This window comes from Crassostrea angulata, chromosome 5, assembly GCF_025612915.1.
Source record: "Crassostrea angulata isolate pt1a10 chromosome 5, ASM2561291v2, whole genome shotgun sequence".
NCBI classification, from domain to species: Eukaryota; Metazoa; Mollusca; class Bivalvia; order Ostreida; family Ostreidae; genus Magallana; species Magallana angulata.
The window spans coordinates 34,974,417-35,000,486 of NC_069115.1; the positions used below are offsets into that span (position 1 = coordinate 34,974,417).

A 26,070-nucleotide genomic window follows, 5' to 3' on the forward strand; every position below is an offset into this window, starting at 1 on the left:
AAATTTTGACTTTCCAAACTTTAGTTTAATACAGGTAATCATTTATAAAGAGAATTTTAAAACCCAACGGTCTAATTAGAAATAAAATATGATATACATGTCAAAACAACAACAAGTCTGAGTAATGAAACACACTTTTTATCATTTATGTAATGATATACACAATGAATAACTGGTTTGCGACAAATACAATTAAAAAATTTGGCAATCTTATACGGATAAGACACAATGGAAACAATGTAATGATTTTTGTACAGGATATTTTATGATTCAACTGTTTAATACTATAAATAATATTTGTTGTAAAATACATCTAACTACAGTCATCTAGCTTGTTTACATTTATACTGGCATCTACTGAATTAATCTACTGAATTAGTTTAAACTTAAAAAAAAGTGTGATCAGAAAAGGAGTAGGAAAAAATGACGTGAAAAAACTATATCAGCAGAATGAAGATAAAACAAATCATATACGGTACCTGATAAAGTGTATCCATAGACAAAATCTGTTGTTAAATGTTATAATTGCAATTACAAATAGCAATATTTCATTCAGACATATATTTTGCATTTAGAAATGCCATTTTTTATATTGATCATGTAATTTGCATTGTTCATCACTTGGGCATAAATAACACGGTAGTTGTTACATATTGGCATATATTCCATCTTCTGATACAGATAACAATAACAGTTCATAGCATCTCCTGTATTCTTCCTACAAAGAAACAAACGTGACTTAATGTATCGTTTTGATTTTGTATGCAAGATACTGTATACAGGGAATTATATGCTAACGTTTTGTCTTTGCCCCTTAAAGCGAGAACATTAAAAAAACCTGAATGAAATTTATTGTTTCATATCATCTCTCTTTAAACTCAAATGTGTCTTGAAAATTGTTAGATGGGGCAAAAATATACAGAATATACTTTATAAAGTATACATTGTATACTGTTTCCAGTCAATATGCTTTTGTTTATATATATATATATATATATATATATATATATATATATATATATATATATATAAGCTTTTCTCCGTCATTACCATTTTAGTGATGACTTCCGGTCGTCTTGTGTGGATTAATCTGACAGTGGTCAATAAGTCCACCTCTCCGTCCATACGTAACTGTTGGAGGGCGTTATGTAAAACGCAGAATACACCAGCTGGACCAGCACCGTCCCTGTCAAATATATACCGTAATGTTGGAGGCATTATATAAAACACAAAATGTACCAGCCGAATTGGGACCATCATAAAAAGTTTAATACTTTAAAATTAAAGGACGTTATCTAAAACATAGAATATACCCGCTAGACCGTATCTTCCCTGCAAAATATAAACTCTACAGTTGGAGGGCATTAAGTAAAGAATAAAATGTACATGTACCAGTCAAACTGGCAAATACTGAAAACGGTGATTAACATGTATGATATGCAATCACAATGCATGTGCATAATAGCGAACATCCGATATGTGTAAAAAGAAGCCTTTTCCTCGGATGTGTATACTAGAAGATTTAATCCAGAGCGCTTTCCCCTGATCGGCTCTTCACTCATGCTTATTTGGAAGTCATTCTATGTGTTCTTAATAATTAGGTTGAATTTTTTTTCTGTAGCAAACTTTCAGTTATTACTGGCCGCCGAAAGGCGGTCCATTACTTGATACACATTTAAATATTGTTACTGCGTTTCTGCGGGTTAATTCTTTTTAATAGAATTAATACGATGCTTATTTTTATGAATTAAAACTAAATTTGCATGTAGAAATATGTTTTATGCCTTTTAGAAAATATCACATATTTTTGTTTTACTCGTAAACGAAAAGTAGGTTATACTTGGTAGATTGTCGTATTTGGCGCGTTTTTATCGAGATTATAATCTCTTCGGAAAATTTCGGAGTTCTTCATTCTTTTCAAAACAATGCATCAGGATCGGTATGCGGGACCTAGTAAAAACCTGAATGACCTGAATGTCATTAAATTTTATATAAATGATATATTTGAATTTCTATGTGCCGTGTCAAATAAAATGACTTTGCGTGTGTATTTATTATATTTCCATGTAAAATGTGGTAGAAAATATCATGAAATGACATTATATCAATTATTTTCGCAAGAATATGACAGAAATGAAAATTTGAATTGACTGGAAAATTTGAACTAATCCATTTTTATTTTATTATGAGGTCCCTTGAAATCATATATTAAACTAATGCATTAAGTTATCATTCAATACAATGCAACGAAAAAAAACCAAAATGGTTTGAAATACATAATCTCTAAGAGAAAAATGATGAATTGAACTTTGTATTAGAGTAATGTACAAATCAATGTGTTCTCCATTACTTCATACTATGGCAATGGTCATACAATTTCCGTTAGAAATGCTTACAGTAACGAAATCGATTCTTTATGATAATAGTAAAATGTTAAACTAACAAGTTGCTGAAAGTTTATTAAAATTTACCATAAAAATTAGTTCAACCAACTCTTATTTTCTTCTTTATGGTGTGTTGTTATGTTAACAACCAATGATTCATACAATAATTATATTTTTTGCGGCCCATTTGACGCTTGCGTCAATATGATTTTTTGTTTTGTACTTAAACTTACTTGCTAATGACGACTGAGGTAAACTCGTTTACTTTTCCTTTTTCAAGCAGCAATTCTACACCCTTTAACATAGCATTATCGTTTTCAAAAGGTATATGGAAAACATCAACATCCTGTTTGGTACTCTGTATCACAACAAAATGAAATGATTTGCATTAAAAAGTACATACTTACAATTGGAGCGACCTGCTGATTGTCAGTACATCGTTTGTTTTTGATTATTCAAATCTATGATTTGTATTTTCGAAACAATGCACCAATTTCAATGTAGTTTGCAAATTAACATGAATATAATGTCAAACGAAACTCACGTCAGTTTCAATTAATAATTTGTCTTGTGTAACTCCACTGATGCTACTTCCTGTTTCACTTGAGGTTAAATTATAAGGTGCACATATGCACGAACAACCTTTTTTCGGAATCCACTCTATTTCCTGTAAAGAAAAAAGAACACAGCTATTTAAGTCGTGCTTTGGTATATAATTTTTGATCATCATTCTGCTGCTGAAATAGACAGCGCAATTAAGTTGATAATTTAAAAAAAAAACATGTAAACGACTGTCTGTCGATCAATGAAAATACCTCGTTGGCATCAGATAAAATTACAATCGCCTTAACATCATGATCTACACACAGTGTCCACAAATCAACAGTCGTGGCTTGAAAAGGGGCTTGTGTGAGAATAATCCCACTGAGGTTCGAGAAAGACTAAAACAAAACAAAAATTGATATTCATTGACATCATCGCATGTACATTCGAGACTGTCATATAACAAAACAAAAATACGTATTGAATTTGAATTTATAAAGTATGTTTTACTAAATAGAAGAAAATGCGCATAGAATGTTATTTATTTGTGATACAGAAGAAATATCATGTGTAGAATATCAGGTTTCTTAGTAGTTATGACTTACTGGAACACATATTGCGTTGATGTAGTCGGTTCTCCCTTTTACATACGACGTCAAGTAAGGTCGATACTTGGAAACTAAAGAAAAATTTAAAAAACATAATCACATTACCACAGTTTATTCCAAAAGTTATAAAATTGATATATTGAAAATTTGTACTATAAACACTTACAAATATTTTTTTTAAGTTTACTTTCAATAATGCACTGATCTTAATTCAAATTCTAGCTATAGAATCTGAGCCACAAATTACATGACAAACAAGCCCTTAAATATTTTGAAAAGAAATACATGTAAACATATATTTCGAACATTAGTTGTGAACGAATGACTGCCATCAATTACAGATTAACTATAGTTAAACTATCTAATATTTAGTTCAGTTAAAATTAATTGAAAGACAAACCAGATATGACATTCATGTTTGAGTTTTTGTCTTTATTTTCTGGCTTCATTCCGTCTTCTTTATCGTCGTCATCAAAAACTGGTTTCGCAGTTTGCAGAAACTTTAATATGATATGTAATGTTTTGAAAATTTTTATGATTAACTTTCTATAATATGCTATGCAAGGACGATTTTTACAAACTGCAGACCATTTGTAAGTTTGAAGAAAAGTTTATCAAACATCACATATCACATATCATTAACATGTAACAAAAACATTATTGTTTTCTTTTATTTTGATTTTAAAATAGTGTGAAGATTACTTTCTTCCTGTTAATATACATTTGCCATGATTCTAAATCTAGTACAGTCAACATTTTTAAAATTTTTTTTAAACAGATATCAAACTCCTCCATCATTAAAAATTATGCCTTACCTTGTATTCTTTATAAAGGGCCGTCTGATTTAACGGTGCTGAGTCCTGTAACAATTCAGTGAGTTTGTTCGGTATGTCGCTCTCATGTATAACCGTATTCTCGTCTTGGAATCCAAACAACAATACTTTGTGAAGAAATATGTACTGGCCCTAAGAATGCAAAAAAGTATCAATATTGTGTAGAAATATATACTGGTCCTGCTTGTTCGGAACCACTGTTGAAATTCAGCATTTTGATTGTTACACAGTATTTAAAAAAAGTAATACATTTAACTTTAGAAAAATCAACATTACTTTTCTAAAAAATTAAATTTTAGGCATTTTTGCCTATATAATCTACACGCTGATTGTGAGGCATTGCATTGATTCACTACAGTCTATGCCAAATCGTTATTGATATATTATCGAGTTTTTTCATGTTATCGTTTCGCTAATCAATCACAATTTGGCTTATATGTTTTTTACCGGTGTCTGGACCATCGTCATTCTGTCATCTCTCATTTGTTTAACAAACTTAAACACGTTGATTCTCTTTGTTTCTCTTCCTTGTTTTAACATGGAATCTAGACCAATGAATGTTCCAGTTCTTCCAACACCAGCGCTTAAACAATGCAAAATTATATCAATTTGTTCATCTCTAGATGAATACAATAAAGTATCGGCTTTGATTTAAACATCGTTTCTTTTGTGCTAGAAAAAACTATTTTTGGGTTTTCAATGCTTTCAGTTATTTCTTTCTTCAATTTCATATATATTTTTTGCACAAATCATTTTCCCTTTCTTTCTTTGAGTCTTCATCATAGTCGGTTTTATAAACTATCACTGATGCAAATCGGTATCAGTACTTACCTGCAGTGAACTAACATCGGTCCTCCTGTTTGATAGCTTCTGGTGACTGCTTTGTGAAACTGAACCAATCCTAGTTCTTCTGGTGTCCCGTGGTCTGGCCAAGCAGTGAAGTGGAAATGAGTTATCATTCTTTTTACAGAAGACTGTTAAGAAAGCAAATGTAAGTAATTAAAAAATATGTTATAGTCGTAAACAGAACTCAGTTGTATGAAAAAAATAAATCAATATATTTTAAACAGTCTATCAACAGAACTGAAAAGAAAACAACTTAATTTCATTATCTTACGTTCGTGTTCTGGACTGTAAATTTCCTAAATGTATGGAAAGCATACACCGTTTCCTTCAGTAGATGCATTTTACACGGACCAACTTCTAGTGGTTTATCTTTAGTAGGCCAATACTGAGTACATTTGTTCTAAAGATTTAAAGAAACAATTTTTTCAACTTGCTTACTGAAAACAAAACAAACAAACAAACAAAAGGAAAAGAAAAAAAAACTGAAAATGTTTACACAATAGAAATATTTTTTTTTATAAATACATGTACGAATCGTTAATACATGTACCTTTCCGTTTTCGACAATATTGGTTAGCATTACGATAAATTTGACGTTCTCTTGCCAAATCATTCTCCAGAAGTCAGTGATAGTATTGTTTTTTGGACCTGTACATTGTTAAAGACAAATAAGCATTGTATTATTCTCATGATTTCAATGACGACTAGCAAATGATTAATATATTTCAACATTTTTTGCAACATTTATTACTGAATTTCCATTATTGATTTTCATGAAATACATGTTTATGAGAAAACCAGCCTAATAAGTACTAACGGAGAAAAAAAAAGAAAAATATTACCCTGTGCAGCTATATTCATCCTTTGACCGTTAAAATCCTGTTTAAAACGAAAATGTAAAAACATGTCCATGTATTAACTAGCGAAAATGAATGTTCATCAATAAAAAAAAAATATAGAATCTATTGATATGAATGCAATGTATTTAACCTTTATGAAGTTAGCGTTGATATAATCATTATCCCCGTCATCCCAAGTGTCTTTCAGAATAACTCTTGAGTGGTCATCTACAAAAATAACTACAAACATGTACTGTAAAATCATTTTTGACTATTTTTTTTTTAAAAGTGTATCTCTATCTACATGTAATATGCGTATTTTTGATTGAACAAATATATTACATGGGAACGTGGTTTTGAATCTGTTCTTCACTATGTTTTCTTGCTTCTTCCCTTCTTTACATACAGAAGTATTTCCTTCAGGAAGTCTCTGAAAAATACAAACGTTTTCAACAATTTGATTAAATTTATTCTTATCGTTTTGGTGGGTTTAATTTTAACAATTTTTGAGTAGTCGTTGAAACTTGCATTTATGTAAAATAATGAACTAACGAAAATGTTACTGTTTTTTTCTTTAAGAGCCAGATATATTAGTCATATGAATACGTTTACTAAGTAAGTAAGAAAGTAATTGATTAATTAAGTGTTTAGATGCTAATATTACAAGTAAAATTATTAAATATTTCCTTCTTTTATACATTAAAACAAGTGTTTTGGCTAAAATGTCTTGTAGATTTGAGTTACTCATTAAAAAGAGTAACATCATTTTCACAAAACTCTTCAAATTTTACCTCAATGTTTTTGGACTGTGCAAATAGATCAAAGCGCAAATCACTATAAAATTCACAATGTATTCAAAAGTATTTTTCATCCTCTCAAATAAAATTTGCACAATAATAATCTATGAATAGTTAAACCTATTAGCCATAATTATGATAAAAGCTGGCAGAAAAGCAAATTTGCAATGAATTAAATAATCATGTGGGGTAGCTGTCCTTGCTTAGAATCATAAGTGTCAAAATAAGAAACAAATAATGAGCATAATTCAGTCAATATATTAAACTCAATACCCTGTACTCTGATTGAAACATATTATTTTCTCCGGCGCTTTTCTCGGATATTACACGCTGTAAATCTTCGACGCGAATAACAGTGTTGACCTCTGCCGTATTATAATATCCCCCGTCGTCTTCTGGCAATGTATGATTCATATATTCTCCAGTAGATGTGTTTGGTAAATCGTCTGTAAAAAGAAAACCAACCCAAAAAAATGTACACACACATACAAAAGATAAAATAAAATAAAACAAAAACAAACACCCCCCCCCCCCAAAAAAAGAAGAAGCCGTTAATGAGAATTAAGCATGTAATAAAAACTTAATGACGCATTACGGTGTGTGACCACTGTTCTTTTTGTTTAGCTTTGTAAAATGATCATTTTACAATGATTATATTTCTCCATCCAGCAGATCTTTTTCCTTTACAAGAAAATGGGTATGCTTATCTTTTTTTTCTTCTTAGAATAAATCCGTTCTTCGTGTCTTTTAATTCTTGAAAGCACACGTTGATCCACCACTGTATATTAATCTTACCTTTAAAATCTGCATATTTTCTTCCTTTGCTAGACAATTTTGAATGGAACGTATGCGGCTTCGAAGTTTCGTTATTGTGATTATCTTTTTCTCCCCCTCTACGTCTGTAAAAATTAGGATATTTGACATCTTTAGGCAAAGCTGTTTAAGTTAAAATTATTTTTTTTAAGTTCACCATATTTCGTTTTTGAAAGGAACTGTAATTTAAAAAAATTATGATCATAATATCATGTTGAGAACATTTCAGAATTTAAAATCGACAATAACACTGATTTGTTTTCATTAAAGATTATTTGCATGTTGCCGGAAAAGTTCGCATTTAATCCTATTTAGCAATATATGATAAAAACAACGCGTTTAATTGAATAATAAGATATATAAATTGTCCTTGTATTTTACAGATATCCGAACAGTGAGCAGGCTATACAATTTAATAAAATGACATTGATATTGATTAAGATTTTTATATACTTTAAATAATAAATTTATGACATATTATTGAACAAACTTATTTTACCGTCTATAGATAAAACCAAAAACACCCACAACGACCAGCACAACAAGGACAGAAACTACGCCTCCAACTACAGCACCTGTTGTGGAGTCGTTTTCGTTGTCCTTTATTTCTATTGGTTCTAAAAGAATATAAAAGTTTCAATTCTGTTTTCAATAAAGGCAAGGACTAATCTATATTGCATTAGCTTTTTCTAAAATTAGGATACAGTATTGTTACACAAATTTATTGTTTGTTCAACACGTTTTCATTTCAGAAAAATATCCAAATTAGAATAAAATCCACAAAAATTAAAAAAAAAAAACAACAAAAAAAACAAAAAACAAAACAAAACAAAAAATGGAAAAACAAATCACCACAACTAGTAGTTTTCCTTCCATCTTCACATCCAAAAAGACAGTGGCCATAGAGTCTATCGCAACTAGGTGCACTTGAATTGCAATTTGTACAGGTTTTGTTACAGTTTTCTCCATAAAAGCCAATGTTGCACTCTAGAAATTGCAAAATCGTATGATGAAAAATATATGTTTTTCAATGTCTTGGAGACGTTGCATGAATCAAAGTATCATTTCTTACTAAATATTACACTGAAGTAAAATTAATGCGTTTTTTTTATTATGATAAAGTATGAACTGTTTTTAAGTAGTATATCTTAATATAAATATGAATATTTATTTTTTTCAGAACAAATTTATTCCTGTTTCATTTCTAAGCATCACAAACAGAATTCTATTGTTTACTAATTAAAGAAAATTGCGTAAAATTACACACCTTGGCACAAAGGCATTTGGAAGTTTGAACTGCAACCGTTTAAACAATTTCCATTTTCTTTGTTACACGCATGTCCACTTTTGCAATGACCACATCTGCCGGTACAGTTTGCGTTGTAGAAACCGTTTTCGCACACTTCGAATAATAAACAATAAGCGTGTAAGTTTTAAAAAAGCACTTATAAAATAGTCTGCAAAATCAAATATTTTTTTCATAGATAAAATGATTGTAAAAATAACCTTCACATTTGGGTTGCTGGAAGTTAGGTACACAACCACTATAACAATGTCCGTTGTGTTTATCGCATGCGTGTCCATCTTTACAGCGACCACAATTTATGTTACATGTATCTCCATAATATCCGTCTTTGCATACTGAAAACAAACAACCGTACATTTTTTGATAGATTTCTCTGCAACGGATACATATATGCATAAAGCAGTGTATCAAATTGTAACTCTGCTTTGAAAATGAAATCTTTGGTCAACTGTTGAATAGCAAAAACTAACAAGTCTATTAATAATAATAAATATAATTTCACCTTGGCAAAAAGGATATAGATAGTGGTTGCTGCATCCATTAGCGCAGTATCCAGTATCTGGTAAACATACTTCTCCATTTACACAATGTCCACACACTCCAGTACATGTGCGATTGTAAAATCCGCCAACACATTCTATGAATAAAAACAATATCAAGAGTAATTAAATACAAAATCAAAACGAAAAGAACATAGTAACATATCGACTTAAATACAAACTTTTTTTTTTTTTAGAATTCTAATGTTTAAAAATTTTACATTCAGATACAGGTGTAATATTAACGATGTTGTTACTGATGTTACTGCAGTATTACAAATTAGAATGAAATATATGGGGAGCAAATTAGAAAAATGGAATTACAATACAATAAGATTAAAACATGTTATCTTTCACATTAATCATTACTTTTTGATTCCAGTATCTCAATTCTTTTAACATAATTTTTATTTTTTCAAATTATATTTATATAGAAAACAAGAAGTTGCAGAGACTGTAAACTCCTTAATGAGATAGTCATAGTGAATTATGTACTTAAAAAATATATGAGTTTATAAGTTTAAAACAATCACAATGCGTATTCAGGTATTATTAGAGATACCAATGCTATTAATATAACAGATCGTATGTATACAAAATTGAATATATGTAATGTATTTTAACATTACTTAATCAAACATTGAACGGGCACGGCCAAATCAAGAGAAAGAATGAGCAAGTGCAACAACAAATGGTTGCGTTTATCTTTGATCTGATAGATTAATTCAGCTGATTAAAAGCTAATCATTTTTTTACTTCAAGTCTGAAAATAGACACACCCAAGATTTTATTGTAAAATCTACGTATCTTTGCATGCTTTAAATTTACCTTGACATAAAGGAGCTTGGAAGTTTGACGTACATCCATTCAAACAATGCCCGTTCACTTTATCACAAAACTCTGAATTGGAACAATGGCCGCACACTCCTGTACATGACGAGTTGTAAAATCCATTTACACATTCTAAGAAAGGAAATATAGGAATACAAACCGTGGTTTACAACAACAAAAAGGCCCGTAGGCCACATCGCTCACCCGTGGAACAAAAAGTATGATAAAATCAGCTTAATTGAATCATAATACAAACTATCTTGATAATGTTGTATAATACATGTAGATCCTGTATAAATAAAAATCCATTGTTACTATTGGATATTCTTATTCTTATTATCATTAGTCCCTATTCTGATAGGATAATTTTATAGTCAGAACACATGCTGACCATTGCAGTTCTCAAAAAGGTATTAAACAAGTGTTTATGTCTATGGAATATTAACTTACATCAAACTCTGAACCCCTTGTGACGTCCAGGAATTTCTGAGAAGAAGATTTTTAAAGATTTACTTTATATATACCAATGTATAAACTCGCATTGTAGCCCCACCCATTCCCAGAAGTCATGATTTCCATAACTTTGAACTTACACTACCTGAGGATGTTTCCAAACAAGTTTCAGCTTTCCTTTGGGAATTAGTTTCTGAGAAGATTTTTAATATTTGCTCTATATATTCCTTTGTAAAAACTCGACCCCCATTGTGGTCCCACCCTACCCCTGGGGGTCATGATTTTCCCAACTTTGAACTTACACTACCTGAGGATGCTTACAAACACGTTTTTAGCTTTACTGGTCAAATGGTTCTTGAGAAGATTTTTGAAAAATTCTCAAAAATAATCAATAATTCCTAATAAACTCCCCTTTAAAAAAGGCGTGGTCCTGAATGTTCAAAAATTTGAATCATCTTTGCCTAAGGGTGCTTTATATTAAGTTTGGTTGAAATTGGCCCAGTACTGTTTAAGAAGATGTCGAAAATGTGAAAAGTTTACGGACAGACGGACAGACAGACGACAGACAAAATATGATCAGTAAAGCTCACTTGATCTTTCAGCCCAGGTGAGCTAAAAACCCACATCCCTATAGAAACAAATTTAGTGTCAACTATACCTGCGTTCTAATATATCGAGGAACTAAAACTTCCTTCCAGAACAGAATATTATTAATGCGGAACACGATTCGGTCACGTAATATTTTCTTTTGTGATCTTTTTAAAAAAAAATGTACATTTGAAATTTCCGCTGCTCTTTGAGATCTTTTCTGTTGAGTACTGTGAAGTACATGTAAGGTTAAAAGCAGACCGGTTTTAATGTTTAACAGAGAATTGCTAAATGTTCAAATCAACGAGATCAAAACAACATTGACGTTGATGAACATTATTATTTTTTAAAATATGTGGTCTCATAATTGCAACATCGTTAGCATGCAAATTAAAGCTGAACACCGCTCGTAAATAGGCACTGTCCGCCATATTTCTCTTTAATCACTACTGTCCCTACAACCCTTATATAAGGGACAGACCTCTAAACAGTTCAAAGTACTTCGCTGTAGAGGTCTCACCTGTGTGGACGTACATTTTGCCTCACCGTGTTACCCGGTCGCGATAAAATTATCAAATTTTACGCACTTTTTGAAGCCAGGAGAATACTAACATCAAATAAATTGGTCAATGCATTATTTACGAACAGAAAATGAACATAAGATAAGAAAAAAATGCATAAAATCTAAAGACCACGAAAGGAATACTACATGTCGGCCACGAGGTTAAGGTATGCAATCGGGTGTAACGAAATCGAAGGGTTCATATACCAGGTATCTGTGTGACGGTGCCTATATGCGAGCGGTGTTTTGGAAAATTCAAGAAAAAGTGTCGTGTCGCACCGTGGCCGCCCGTGTAACTCCGTGGCCACTGTGTTACTCTGTGGATATCGTTATCCGAGACGTTGATAGAAATGGAGTAGTGGTACTGTATCACTTATTGGCTCAGACCAGTTATCGGCTAAACTGAGAGTTCGGGTTAATAGCACGGGACTATCCTAGATTTTTTAATTCAGTCGTCTGTTTCGACTTAAGAAAAGTAAGTTTGCTTGAAAACTTTCTTTACTATGTTTTAAATATGAGCTTAAACGATCATTGTTTACCGCTGATTTACATCTTTGCACTTTCAGCAGCGGGGGATGTGACGTAATAAATTAAAAATAAAATATTACCTCTTTGTGATACGTTATCATATTCCTTCTTTGATTTGACATATTATATCAATACATATAACATACTTAAACAAAGGGAGTTCACTAAATTCCGAGAGATTCATAGCGCAGTTGAACGCTTGACTGCACAATATGTATTGAATAGTCTACGATTTTGTGTATGACCGTATGATAACAAACGAATAATTTTATGAGGTTTGTTTATGTATCATAACCCCTACGACCTTTAGTCTGACCCCACAAGGGGCATAATTCAAATTACATTTTGCAAAGTAAAAAAATCAACATGTACAGGAATTTTACTATGTTATTATCACGAAGCCGATAACTGGTACAGTAAATCGTGAAAACTCGTCAAATTCGGAGCGTGGTTAAAATCACAAAACAATATGTTTTTGAGTTCTAAATAATGATATATTCAAACAAATGGATAACTAAGGAGTTCACCATTTAAAGTATGTCAAGTGTTATCCAAAAATATCAAGAAATAAGGATATACGAAAAGAAAACGTAAAATTGTAGCCGATAACTGGTACAGTGCCAGTATGTTTAGAAATAAAGAAATTATTGCTAAACAGGGGTTGAAACATATATATCCTTTTCATATTAAAAAAACATGTCGACTTAAGTTTCACGGACTCAGAAAATTGTCGGAGCTGACAACGTGAAGTTATTTTTTTTTTATCTGAAAATTCGACGTAAATAGGTACCTTTTAATTCATTTGTTTTTAAATAAATTAAAATAAATTCACCAAATATATTTAATAATCAATTAAGATATAATCAAAATTCAAATCAATTTAATTCATCGTGTTTTTTTTCTAAACACACGTGATGCTGTAACTGACAATCCGATTAAAATGTCGGGAGCTTAAACGTCTTATTTTCTGTTATCTGAAAACACTTTCTGGTTTATTAATTAATTTACAGCCTTACTTTCAACCAATTAAAAACGAGAAATGAAAACATTTCAGATCATATTATTTAAAAACATGTTAATGTGATGTTGTAAATAACAACCCCATATTACCGGTGACTCGAAGAATTTGGACTTCAGCTATTTATGTAGCAATAGATAAACAAATCAAAGTACTGAAGTACTGAAAGCCGGGCTCTTTTGGTGTCATTATGCATATTGTGTAGTAAAGACTGAAAATCTCTCTCTCTCTCTCTCTCTCTCTCTCTCTCTCTCTCTCTCTCTCTCTCTCTCTCTCTCTCTCTCTCTCTCTCTCTCTCTCATGCTTTTGTCGGGAAAGCGTCAAAGAGCGACCAAATTTTGTAAGCGGCTATAAACAAAAATATGTCTCTCTAGTAGAAAAAAGATTAACAGTTGCTGCTTTGAATTTTGCATGCGCAAGAAGCGTTATGTATACAACCCCCATTTTTTCAACGTACAGTAAAGTAGTTCTTGGAAATTCATGCGCATTGTATGTTTCAAAATTGCATAGTCTTGTTTTTAAAACACGTTATTGATAAGAAAACTAAAACAGATAGACAATTCTCTCGAAAATAAAAAAAAAATAAAACAAAATGCCAACACTTTTGACAAAACTTGGCTCTCTGTGTAACTATTTAGTATGGCGGAAGCTTTTACTTTGACGCTGTTTGGTTTTTTGTTTACTTTGCTATTTATAGTAACATTGGCGATTTGCCTGCCTAGAGCCAGGACTCTGCTTTCAGCAGAGCCCGGCTAAAAAATCACTTTTATATAATAGATTATAGATAAATACATGTACAAACTTTTGTTAAATTATTTTCAAGCATTGTACTAAAAATATACCCGCATTTCATAAAAAAACTTTCAACTTTATTTCTGTATAGCTGGTTATGGCCTCGTGATTTCACAAGAAACAAGAGGCCCATGGGGTCACATCGCTCACCTGAGCAACAATGGGCGTTCAAAAGATATTGTGCCATATGGTCCCTTGGTAAAATAACAAAAAATGAATATTGTCAAGTATTCGAATTTTATACTTATTTTTGCATACACGTAAATTTTGACATTGTATCTTCATGAAATACTATTTTTTACCAGAATAAGAAAATCCTACGCAAGACATAAAACTAAACATTTGGTAGGGGTACACTGTTAAGTTGTTAACTACCAATTCCCTATATTTTCGCTCTGCCCCCCCCCCCTCCCCCCACTTTGTAAAGCAACCAAAATATATGAGAGCATATAGGTACACTTTTTCATCAACTACCCACTAGTTACTGTATTTAAAAAAAAAATATAATAGTTATTGTATTTTATTTAAAACAATCCTACATGTATAGATGTGAAGAAGAAAATTGCATCTCAATGTGCTCTATTCCTCAAATTAAAAACATTCAAAAATTTAATTTGTCTTCTCCATTATAATTAAATGACTGTTATTTACCTCGCGTACAAACCAGGATAATTTTCCACTGTGATATTTTCTTAGGAATAGCGATAATTACTTTATCCCCGCAACAGAAATGTGTCGGAACTATGGAAACTGTTTTAAAGATGTCGTTTTTATTTACTCGTGTCTGAAAAACTATCAAAATTGATGTAGATTTCACATTATTTATTGTATAAAGAGGGGGCCCCAGAGAGATTGTATAGTGATACCTTTCATTACATGTAAAATAACATAGTGTCAAAATGTCGTATAAGGAGTCTATCTTACTTGTTTAAAATGCCATCACAATATTTATATAGTAATACAGATAACATGTTACAAACTCATAATGAAAAAGGAGAAAGCGTTACATACATACCATCACACCTGTCTCCCTGCCACTGTGACTGACAACCATTGGGACAGTTCCCTGTGATGTTGTTGCAAACATCGTTACCTCTACAATGCCCACACGTAGTGTTACAGTCACTACCGTAGAAGTTTGCGGGACATACTGTAATAAATTAGATATATTGGATAATTACTTAATTATGTTCGAATGGAACTTAAGGGTTTTTTTAAGCAGTAATTAAGATGTTCTTCACTTACTATATAAATAAATTTCAAAGGCTAAACACAAAACCAATGTTCGAAGATTAAATTCAATGCATTCCTTTAAATAACTAAATGAGAAAAAAAACCGAATTTATGCCTTTGATCATATCGTTTGAAATTACGTTTAACGAACGTCGATTGTCAAAGCAGAAGATTTCTTGTTTACTTCAGCGGCGTTTAAATTGAAAGCATTAAAAAAAAAACATGTAATGGTTAGGCAATATTCCCTTTTAATGTTTCGCTCAACGATTCAAAGCAATCATAGTATTGTATTATATGTACGGTTTTTGAATTCCATTTTCTCGGCGATAAACATTATCTATATCCCTGTAATATTATAATTATCTTGAAAAACGATTTTTTTTTAGAAATAGTTGGACCTTATTTTTACATTTAATGATGGTTTGCATTAGATATGTTTGATTCTGTATTGTCCCAAAAAAAAGAACCAAACAGAAAGAATAATTAAAATGTACTGGTTTTTTCCATGAAAAGTAGAAAGGCAAAGAATAGTTGTTGGGTTTTTTCTAGTTGCAATGATGTTACAAAGTTATTTCGTTTATAGTTACCACGTCTTTACACATTGCATTAAGTTTTGACCAAAATATTTACAAAGTGTCAGTTACCACTCAATAACATAATTTTGAAATAACAATAACAACATACTGTTACAAAATGCTCCAGTCCACTGGTTTGCACACCCGTTATCACACATTCCCGTCAACTTATTACACGGAGCACCGTTTTTACAATGGCCTGGACAGTCTATGCATAATTTGTTTGATATGTATTTATTGCCCGTACACACTATAGAAAAAAAAATACACAGATCAAACCAAAATATATTTAAGATTGTAATAAGGATCCTGTAAATTATGATCAATGTTAAAATGTAATCAATTTGAAATAAGAGAGACTAGAAATGAACAGATGTTTTGTTTTAGGATATATTGACAAAAATGCGCTAAGATATGGTATAGCATTGAATGATAAATTTTTGACGTCGTCGTGTCAATAACTGCCGTCAGGTGAGCAGACAAATTGAATAACGCGCGTTAGCGCGTTATGATAATTTGTCTGCTCACCTGACGGCAGTTATTGACACAACGACGTCAAAAATAAATCATTTAATGCTTATATTTTCATTCCCTTACTGAAGAAATCAATTGTTTACTTAAATAAATCGATATAAAGTGCAGATTACGGAGAGAGTGAATAAGTAACAGTTTTATAAAACCGGTTTAAACTGGTTTTCACATAGACTGTTGAGATGAGATCGACGAGCATGAAAATATAATCCACATAAATAACTCTTGAAATGTTGCTTTTAACAATAAAGTCAATTTTTTTGTTGAATAATTATATAACATGGTGTTTTGACAACATTCATGAAATACATTTTTTAACCGATAACATAGAAATCACTGTTTGAGAACTACTTATGTAAATTACTCGTAAATTCATACGCAGTTTAGAGGCATTTAAACATCACGGAATTTAATGGAAAAACACAGTGCAATGTAAATATTTATCAATATGTGAAAGATGAAGATTTTTTAAAAAGCAAAAGGTCAATAATGGTGAACGTAAAGCTTGAAAATGAGAGAACGTATGCTTCTGACATAATATCAAATAAAAGCAATGATAATGAAATGGACTGTTATAGAAATGACATGTGGTGATAACGAAAAGTATAATTATATACAGTCATATTATTGATTTTATAGTCCTGGCATCATTACAATTAAATCAAGATTGTGACCGCATGTGTATTTTTATGATACCATCATCTTCATTACCTTACTTATTAGAATAAATCAGAATATTTAAAGTATTCCGTCTCTTGACAACTTTTTTTAATTGTCGATACAAAACTGCGACAGACTCAATGGCAATTAAGCTATGTGTATTAGGATAAATACTTAAGGAATAAGATTTGATACTTTATTTTGTGAATAGTATTTCAAAATAAACAATAATTGTAAAGGTCAATTTCATTGTTAAAACAAAAATTGTAAGAGATAATGCCATTGTTAAAAACAAATATCTTAAATCTCCATTCCTTCACAATAAAAAAGAAATATTTTTATAAAACGGTTTACCGATACAGTCAATTGTGAGTGCGTTTGGGTCAGAACATCCATGTATACAGGATCCATTGAAGGCGTCACAGCCTCCTGTACAATTAGAGGAACAAAGCTTGGTACATCCGTTCGAATACCTTCCTGAATCACAACCTTAAAAGTACAAAGTAATATGTTATAAACTGATTTATAGTCAATGCCAATTGTGTTTTTAAATGCTCGGATGGTTGTCACTATTATCTTCAAGGTAACTATTATAAAAAAAAAACACTTGTTTCAAAAAGCATACTTTAAACTTAATGATATACCATGATTTTTTTTTCTTCTAATTTTGTCTAGTCAATTTGTGATTAAAGGAATGTCGAAAAAGTGATGTCTTTACTTTGAGTATCATGGTTAAACAATGTGTTAAGAAAAATTTTAATACGGAGGCTGTTTATATATTTTAATGAAAATATGTATATGTATAATCGAATGAAATTTGCGATTGTATAATAGTTTTTTTCTACCAATTTTGTTGTTTTTTTTATAACAGAGCCTTGGTAAAGCTATACGTAGAGAGTTCTGAATGATATACTATGGACTTTCAATTTGAGTAGTCAGTTAGTTTCAGCTGGTATATCAGAATGAGTTGTGCTATAAAGTGAATGTTATATTTGTGACATTAGCGTAACTCCTTCCCCAGTCGGCCTTTATTTTTTCACTGAATATGTCTATTAGGCTGATGGTATCACCCTTACAATATAAAAGTTGGTTTATGTTTCATTTTTCTACAAACTTTACCAACTAAATTACCAACGACGTTTGGTCCCGTTTTTCTTCTTTCAATTTAAGGAGAAATTCCTCTAATACTATATCACTGATAAAACATAAAGAATATTTACAATAAGAAAGAAATAAAAAAAAACCACAAACCCATTACTCTTATTTCACATATTTCTATCCCAGTATACAGCACGTTGTCGTCTGGACATTTGGATGTATATCCATTTGGTCTTTTATTGATGAACGTTATTCCTTGCGTAAGGTTGTTAATAGTGACGTTCATAACAGACATTGGACATCCAGACTGTGGGTCATGCTGATACACCTTGTGTTTGGGACCGGTAAGGGGATAAAAAGTTCTCGGGATGTATGTATAAATGGAAAACCCGGTTGATCTCCCAAAACCTGTCAACCATAAATCAGGTGTATTAATTTGTCAAATCTAAAACTAAAAGAACGATAGTTATGCAAATCTTAAAAAGTCATAAGTCTATAATAAAACAAAATGTTCATAAAAGTATTGCATGCATATACTGATATGTATATTATTTCCGATTAAAACGCTTTTAAAAAAAGTCAAATACTTACTATCAGATCTAAAGTATATTTCTATGTAGGCTACGTTAAACTTTTTTTTCAACCAAACTTTCCACCATGTAGAAGTATTATGGTTTCCTTCAACATCCGTTATGGCACAAGAGTTCGATAAGTAGTTCTGATTGATGTTACCATCAATAGCTTTACCAGCTGTCCAAGCGTTTTGCTGAGGAGGTGCGCCCATGTCCGCTATTCCTCTCAACCCTTGATCTTGAACCAGATTAACTGAAAAAAATATGTCATTATCGTAAACTGTAGAATGATTTCATATTTTTGATTTTTCTATTTTTTTTTAATTTCAAAATGATACATCATTGAATCTTAAACTTCTTAAATAGCCCTGCTTTATTAAAGGATAAGACATTGCAAATCACTTTGCGTAACTATTTGTTTTATTGTAAATTAGTTTCTGGTCACAGCACAACCTCTACTTTTTCTTGTGAAACTAAAACTGGATTTAACAATAGAAGGAAACATAAAATAGACATCTGTCTTACTGATGCCTGTTATGATCTTGACTTTTGAATCATAAACTAAGTTTATGATCACTGCACACCCATACACCACAAGTACTATTTGTGGATAGCAATTTGATGAGTATTTGATGTGCTCATTTGATGATAGAGTAAAACCATCCCTGTGCTTATTTGTTGAAGTGTTTAATGATAAAAAACAGATGTTAAGCACGCTTTGATTGTTGTTTTGTTTTACAAATCAACCTCGAAATGATGTACATAACCGTTTTCTTAGAGTGTGTGCCATACTTCTTATACTTTTGCGTCTTTCCGACGAACAAAATATTAGAAATTTAAGCTCTGTCAAAAAAGAAGAGAGGGTATCAGCAATCAGAGAGAGAGAGAGAGAGAGAGAGAGAGAGAGAGAGAGAGAGAGAGAGAGAGAGAGAGAGAGAGGGGGGGGGGAAAGAGAGAGAGAGAGACTTTGCAATCGTTATCAGCAAATTGTGCTAAATTTATATTATGACTTAAGAAGTATAATGAAAAAAGAAGGAGTGATCAAATCTGAGGCTGTATAGCATGACATGATGGTATCGCAGAGAATAGTAAATCGGATTCTGATTAGTTAGGAGTCTGTTTCTAAAATTACACAGGAAAAATGAACGAGTTATTTATAACCTCGAAGGAAAACATGGATGCCAAACAAGTCTTTGTTTTTGTAATTTTCTTTATATGTGTAAGCTGTCTGTTATATAGTTATTCATTTAATTCATAGTTTAATGTTGTATTTAATTCATACCATGAACAAAATCCTTCTTTATGCTCCAATGCAAAATTCACTGTGTTTTCAAATTCTACCGCCTAAAATGTTTTTAAAATCTATCTTCTTTTTTCTTTCAACGCAATGAAAATCCCCGAGGTATACCGAAAACCTTGGAATTCACCAGTAGGTAAAAATAGCAGCTAGCAGTGGCTGATCATCAATTCATATTTAAGTAACGAACCATTTATTTTGCAACATTTTATTTTATTTAAACATCATTAGTTTTTTGCAAATTTTAGACACTAAAAATGTTTTTGAAATCACGTTATTTAATTTTTTTCATTCTCTGCGATACCATCATGTCAGTGCCTACGGTTCAATTGGAGTCTATCATGTTTTGACGCAGATTATGCACATTAGAATACAACAAAAGTAAGCATGCTATATATGGTTGTTTAGATAATTTATTGTAGAAAAAAATGGTACTAAACACATATGCATTGCATTTCGTATAAAAGCAAAAACGACTGCAACACACGGGAGGGGGTGGTTTACTTCATTCGGAGTTAGATACCTTGTGTTATTATTATACTATAGGGTAATTTTTTTTTCTCAGAAACAAGTGCCTGTGGTATATTGCGGTTGTCTTGCCCGTGACGTCAAATAATGAGGATTCCTTAGGACCCTTTCACAATTGGCACACGAGCAGAGCCGACAAAATATTCGTGCGACCGAAAAAAAATAGATATAAATCGCAAACCTTTGCCGAAATAATCGCATTTGAAAAAGTATTTATACGAAATTCGCCCGATCTAAGAAAGCGTTGTGCGATGTAAACGCATCAAATCTTGCGATTTATCGTGCGTCTATATGCGACTGTTGTACAATTAAAGCGACTGTTGAAAAATAATGCAATAAGAATGCGCGAGAGACCAGGTGATCGAACTATTGAACGTGTGCCAATGCGATAGGACGTTTGATCATGCGTTCCATGGTACGAATGCTCGTGCGAGTCAGAGGGGGTATATATAACTCCTATTTCAGACGCTTGTCAGTAGACGTAGTTGAAAGTGAGAGAAATTGGCGCCCAAGAAGAAGCAGATATGCAACAGCATTTCTCATTTTACCACAATAAGATTATTCTATTTTACATGTATCTGATTGGTCTAGAAAGTCACGTGACAGGGATATTTCTTATGAATGAAAAAGCCGATATGAGCATACGATGTAGACAAATTTGATTAAATCAAAAATATTTTATCATTATGGTTCTCTTTATATCACAAAACCAACTTAAGTATCTATGATTTGAAATTATGAAAGAAAAGTGAGAAAGTAACATAGGAAATCAAACAATCGCGACGTCATTGCTGTTGAAAAGTCAAACTTTTTTTTTTAAAAATCAACGTATTTTGTATATTCATATGTTGTTCGGTATAATAAAACGTTTATTATATTAATGTTCCAGGAACATGAAGATTTACTCCCCCAGAAAAACAAATTTCCATCGAGCGAAGCCTGATCGGAAATATGATTTTTCTTGGAATATAAGTCTTCATATTTCCCTCACCATCATGCAATAAATGTATATTGTCAATTGTGGTCTGAAACAGAGATGCTTATACAGGGATTATATTCTAGTGGTAAAGCATGGCATACTGAGGACGATCAGTCGTGCAATGATAGTAAATCGTTGCAAGATTTCATGAGACACGTTGAGCAACAGTCTCATTGTAGCAAATCACACGCATATACAGCAGCGATTCATCTTACGACCTTTAAAAATTGTGCATCACTCTTGTAAGTACACAAAACGTTGTGAAACGTTCGTACTATTGTTCGTGCGTTGCATTGTGATGATTTGGATCGCATTCGGTCGCGTCTGAGTAGTGTGCATTTTCACTATTCTGTGGAGTCTTGATGCGAGCACTAAAACGTATCCAACGCATGCGAGAGCTCGTGCAACGTATGGGAATATACATGGTGTGCTTCTTTGTCTTGATTGCAAATCATTTCGTTGGCGTATTATCGATCAATCCCCCGCTGAGACGTATTGCTCTTTAACGCTGCACCCCCCCCCCCCCCCATATATATATATATTGATTCTTAACCTGCTTAGTCAACAACCACTGTAGACTATGCGTTTATCTGTAAAACTTAAATTATATAAATCCGTAGTATGCACGTGATCGTAGTATGACATGTTTTCGTATACCATGTTGTTTAGTTTACTTTCTACGATTAATTCCGTTTTGACTATATTATCAGTAAAGTGTTTTGACATATGCATAACATGCAAACTATAAGGATAATGAAAGCTTTCAACACAAACAAATACATTAAACATCCAGATTTTACTCTTTAGTGCGAAAGAAAGTAACACAGTCCGTACGTGGTGCATAGGTAGAGTACCTAGGCCACGTGCGGTGAGGCGTGACCATTCCTGCATGTCTGGCTAGCGCTGTTGATAAATATCAAAGTGATTTGGAAGGTAAGCATGTTTTTACAAGTTGATAAATGTATTGCGTGAAAAAATAATTACATTTAACAAAAATGGTTTCTATTAATTAAATAGTGAATTACGGGAGTATTTTATGTGTTATAACTCATTTTACAATGATATTATTTTGGTAAAAATAGGTACGGGCATTATAAATATATCCAGGGAACGTAATGTAAAATGAGGCACCAGAAAACTAACCCAAACAGAAAAAATAGCCTACGGGATCATATCAATGACTTGTGTGTAATTATGGTTTTGAGATGATTTCGGTATAGGAAAATTTCACATGCAAATGAGTTAATGGATCATGATTCTCGGGTGATCTGTTAAACTAAACAAATTGCAAGAAAACCATGGTCCTGGTATGATCTGTTGTAACTAACAACTCATATCAAAACCATGGTCCTGGTATGATCTATTGTAACTAACAACTCATATCAAAACCATGGTCCTGGTATGATCTGTTATGACTAACAACTCGTATCAAAACCATGGTCCTGGTATGATCTATTGTAACTAACAACTCGTATCAAAACCATGGTCCTGGTATGATCTGTTGTGACTAACAACTCGTATCAAAACCATGGTCCTGGTATGATCTGTTGTAACTAACAACTCGTATCAAAACCATGGTCCTGGTATGATCTATTGTAACTAACAACTCATATCAAAACCATGGTTCTGGTATGATCTGTTGTGACTAACAACTCGTATCAAAACTATGATCCTGGTATGATCTATTGTAACTAACAACTCATATCAAAACCATTGTCTTGGTATGATCTGTTGTAACTAACAACTCATATCAAAACCATGATCCTTATATGACCTGTTAAAGGACAATTATACAATAATTTCTTAAAGAAAAAAATGACCACTTAATTAATATTTTGCAACATATAATTATATACTTTTAATATTTGAAATACATTGTCAATTACCAAATATGAAAAATAGTATACATATATGTCACATGAACTGTATCGTTAAGCCAATATAATCTGAATTAGAACGCAGGATCAAAGTCTTCCATAATTTAGATGATAATTATACTGTTATTTCAAACTCTTCTAGCAATTATTACATGAATTGTTCAAATTAAAATAGCATGTATGCATTTCAAAACCTAGCTGCAGGTCTGTAGCTCCCGGTCTGAACTAATGATACATGTACATCCATGCATTAGTTGCTTGCTTCACTTAATAAATCACTTGATAGTGTATTGTAAATTAGTCTTTATAAAATATTATTTACCTCAAGTGAATAAGAATACATTCCCCCAAAATATTTCCATAAATTCACTTTATAAATATGCTAAGATAGAGCAAGATGCCCAACAATAACAAATTTTCCTGACATGTACATCACATTTAGGCTCCAAGATGAACATTCAAAATTTGCAACTCAACTTCCTGTTATGCAGAAATCTTAATTCTTAGTGGTCAGTTTATCTGGCAATTAACGAATCATTTCAAACGCATGCTCTGTTGCCTTCTAAGATAATAGCACATACCAGAATCACAAGAAAATCATAGCAGACTCAAAACCAAGAAACAAACCACATCAGGATCATACTTCCTTATTTGTCACCTATGATTTGGGTATGATTCATTTAATGGATCATGTCTAAATCATAGAACAAAATCATGAATTTGTGAGTTGGATATGATTTTTAAGTGATTTTGATATGATTTCTTTAGAAAAAATTTTGTTTGGGCAATATTTATTGTATGAACCATCTAAAATGATTAATTGTTATGATAAATTGAAGACTTTTAAATTGAAAGCATTGTTCATACTTTTAACTTTGCAAGAAAATTCACTTAAGTTTTAAAGAGAAACTTGTCATTTCATGGTATTTGCACAAAATGAGCTCAAGCATGCGAAGATGATAGTTCAATCTTCAAGTGTTTGTATCAATTATTTTAGTACATATTGTAAATCATTCATTATGATCGCAACCGTTAAATTATCTTTTTTTGTAAAACATTTATTAAAGCATGGATATATTAGATTCTCGAATTAGTTTCAATCCTGTGGCATTTGGTATCGCAGAGCTTTCATAACCCAAACATACATGTACTATACCTTAAATTAAAAAAAATCATATACCATTGTTAGTTTCATTAATTTTGCTCCGAAACTATGCCTCCGTCTATCAATACTTTCTGTACTTTGATTACATCACAGAATGCTAAAAATCAAAATTCTTTTTTGAAAAAATCCCAGTTCATTCTCCTTTGAAAAAAAATATAAGGGTATAAAATTGTGTTACAGTTGTATTGTATTTCTTTTTTCAGGTAACATTTTATACAATTATCATGTGCGGTAATTTTATCAACTTTTAGGGCATCGGGTACCTTATCCTTCTGAATTTTTGAGATATTCAATTCAAATAAGACAATTTTTGCAACACCGCTTTAACCTTTTTGTATAGTATTTGTTATTTCTAAAGGTGTGATTCTAAGCTGAAAATATATTTCAATCAATCAGATTCATTCAATTTCAATCGGAGAAAAGGTCAAGATTGCATTGAACTAAAAAAAGAAACTACATGTATATTGGTGTCGCGTTTTCCTTTGTGACAACCCCCACCCCAAATATTTGCGATAAGGAGGGGGGTGCTTGGAACGGCTTACAAAGTAAATTGTAAAAGTACAAAGAGAGCATACGGATTTTTTTCAAATAAACTTTTATTCATATGTTTAGTTGAGTGGAGTAACCTTATCAAGCATAATATAAATATGATAGTTTTGTCATTTTTAATGAGTTATGTACAAGCGAATTATTTGTTCAATGTAAACAATTAGAACATAAGCATAACAACAGCAAAACTTACCAAAGCATATTGTTCCCGAGATCATTATCTGTAGAAAAACTACCTCTGTTCCTAGATGCGACCTCATCTTTCTTAATACGTATATTTTTAAACTTCCGGGTTTAGTCATTATCGCACATGTTTACAACACTTTAACCCTGTCAACACTGCTGATAACATACCCATGTTTCTGTGACAGATATACGATTCTATAAATAGTGCCTCTTTGGGAGGGTAACTTCCAAAACTGACACCGCGAGAAAACCATGTCCAATGTAAATATTGAACGAGAAGTAACTAACAGCGAATACAAATATGCACCCTGGGCAAAGTGAAAAAATATTGTATTTTCAGCAACTAAAAAAGTATTAACACTTAAATTGTTATCAAAGATGAAACAAATGCCAACGAAACAGAAAAAAAAAAACATTTTCTTTATTGCCCCTAAAACCTGAACCGAATACCGAGTATCGGCATGGGTTAACTACATGCACAATTATCACATTTTTTGTATGTAACAAAGTTCTTTTTTTTTTTTTTTACAATATGATGTT

General features: G+C 31.7%; 1 protein-coding gene across 1 annotated transcript in view; it reads right to left on the minus strand.

The window, feature by feature from the left end:
• LOC128184585 (uncharacterized) overlaps nt 1-25,670 on the minus strand; it is a 51,004-nt gene extending 25,334 nt beyond the window's left edge. Inside the window, exons 1-27 of the mRNA XM_052854128.1 lie at nt 25,538-25,670; nt 18,969-19,202; nt 18,531-18,785; nt 17,634-17,768; nt 16,198-16,338; nt 15,296-15,430; nt 10,337-10,471; nt 9,472-9,606; nt 9,170-9,304; nt 8,931-9,065; nt 8,516-8,650; nt 8,163-8,280; nt 7,646-7,749; nt 7,124-7,296; nt 6,396-6,483; nt 6,205-6,281; nt 6,057-6,093; nt 5,765-5,862; nt 5,486-5,614; nt 5,200-5,342; nt 4,816-4,951; nt 4,351-4,500; nt 3,936-4,035; nt 3,533-3,606; nt 3,200-3,325; nt 2,618-2,742; nt 1,051-1,186 (exon numbers count right to left, since the gene is read on the minus strand). Coding sequence (XP_052710088.1) covers nt 1,051-1,186; nt 2,618-2,742; nt 3,200-3,325; nt 3,533-3,606; nt 3,936-4,035; nt 4,351-4,500; nt 4,816-4,951; nt 5,200-5,342; nt 5,486-5,614; nt 5,765-5,862; nt 6,057-6,093; nt 6,205-6,281; nt 6,396-6,483; nt 7,124-7,296; nt 7,646-7,749; nt 8,163-8,280; nt 8,516-8,650; nt 8,931-9,065; nt 9,170-9,304; nt 9,472-9,606; nt 10,337-10,471; nt 15,296-15,430; nt 16,198-16,338; nt 17,634-17,768; nt 18,531-18,785; nt 18,969-19,202; nt 25,538-25,646 — 3,498 coding nt within the window. The 5' untranslated portion in view covers nt 25,647-25,670. The remainder of the gene's footprint in view (nt 1-1,050; nt 1,187-2,617; nt 2,743-3,199; nt 3,326-3,532; nt 3,607-3,935; nt 4,036-4,350; nt 4,501-4,815; nt 4,952-5,199; nt 5,343-5,485; nt 5,615-5,764; nt 5,863-6,056; nt 6,094-6,204; nt 6,282-6,395; nt 6,484-7,123; nt 7,297-7,645; nt 7,750-8,162; nt 8,281-8,515; nt 8,651-8,930; nt 9,066-9,169; nt 9,305-9,471; nt 9,607-10,336; nt 10,472-15,295; nt 15,431-16,197; nt 16,339-17,633; nt 17,769-18,530; nt 18,786-18,968; nt 19,203-25,537) is intronic.
• Nucleotides 25,671-26,070: the final 400 nt, after the last annotated feature.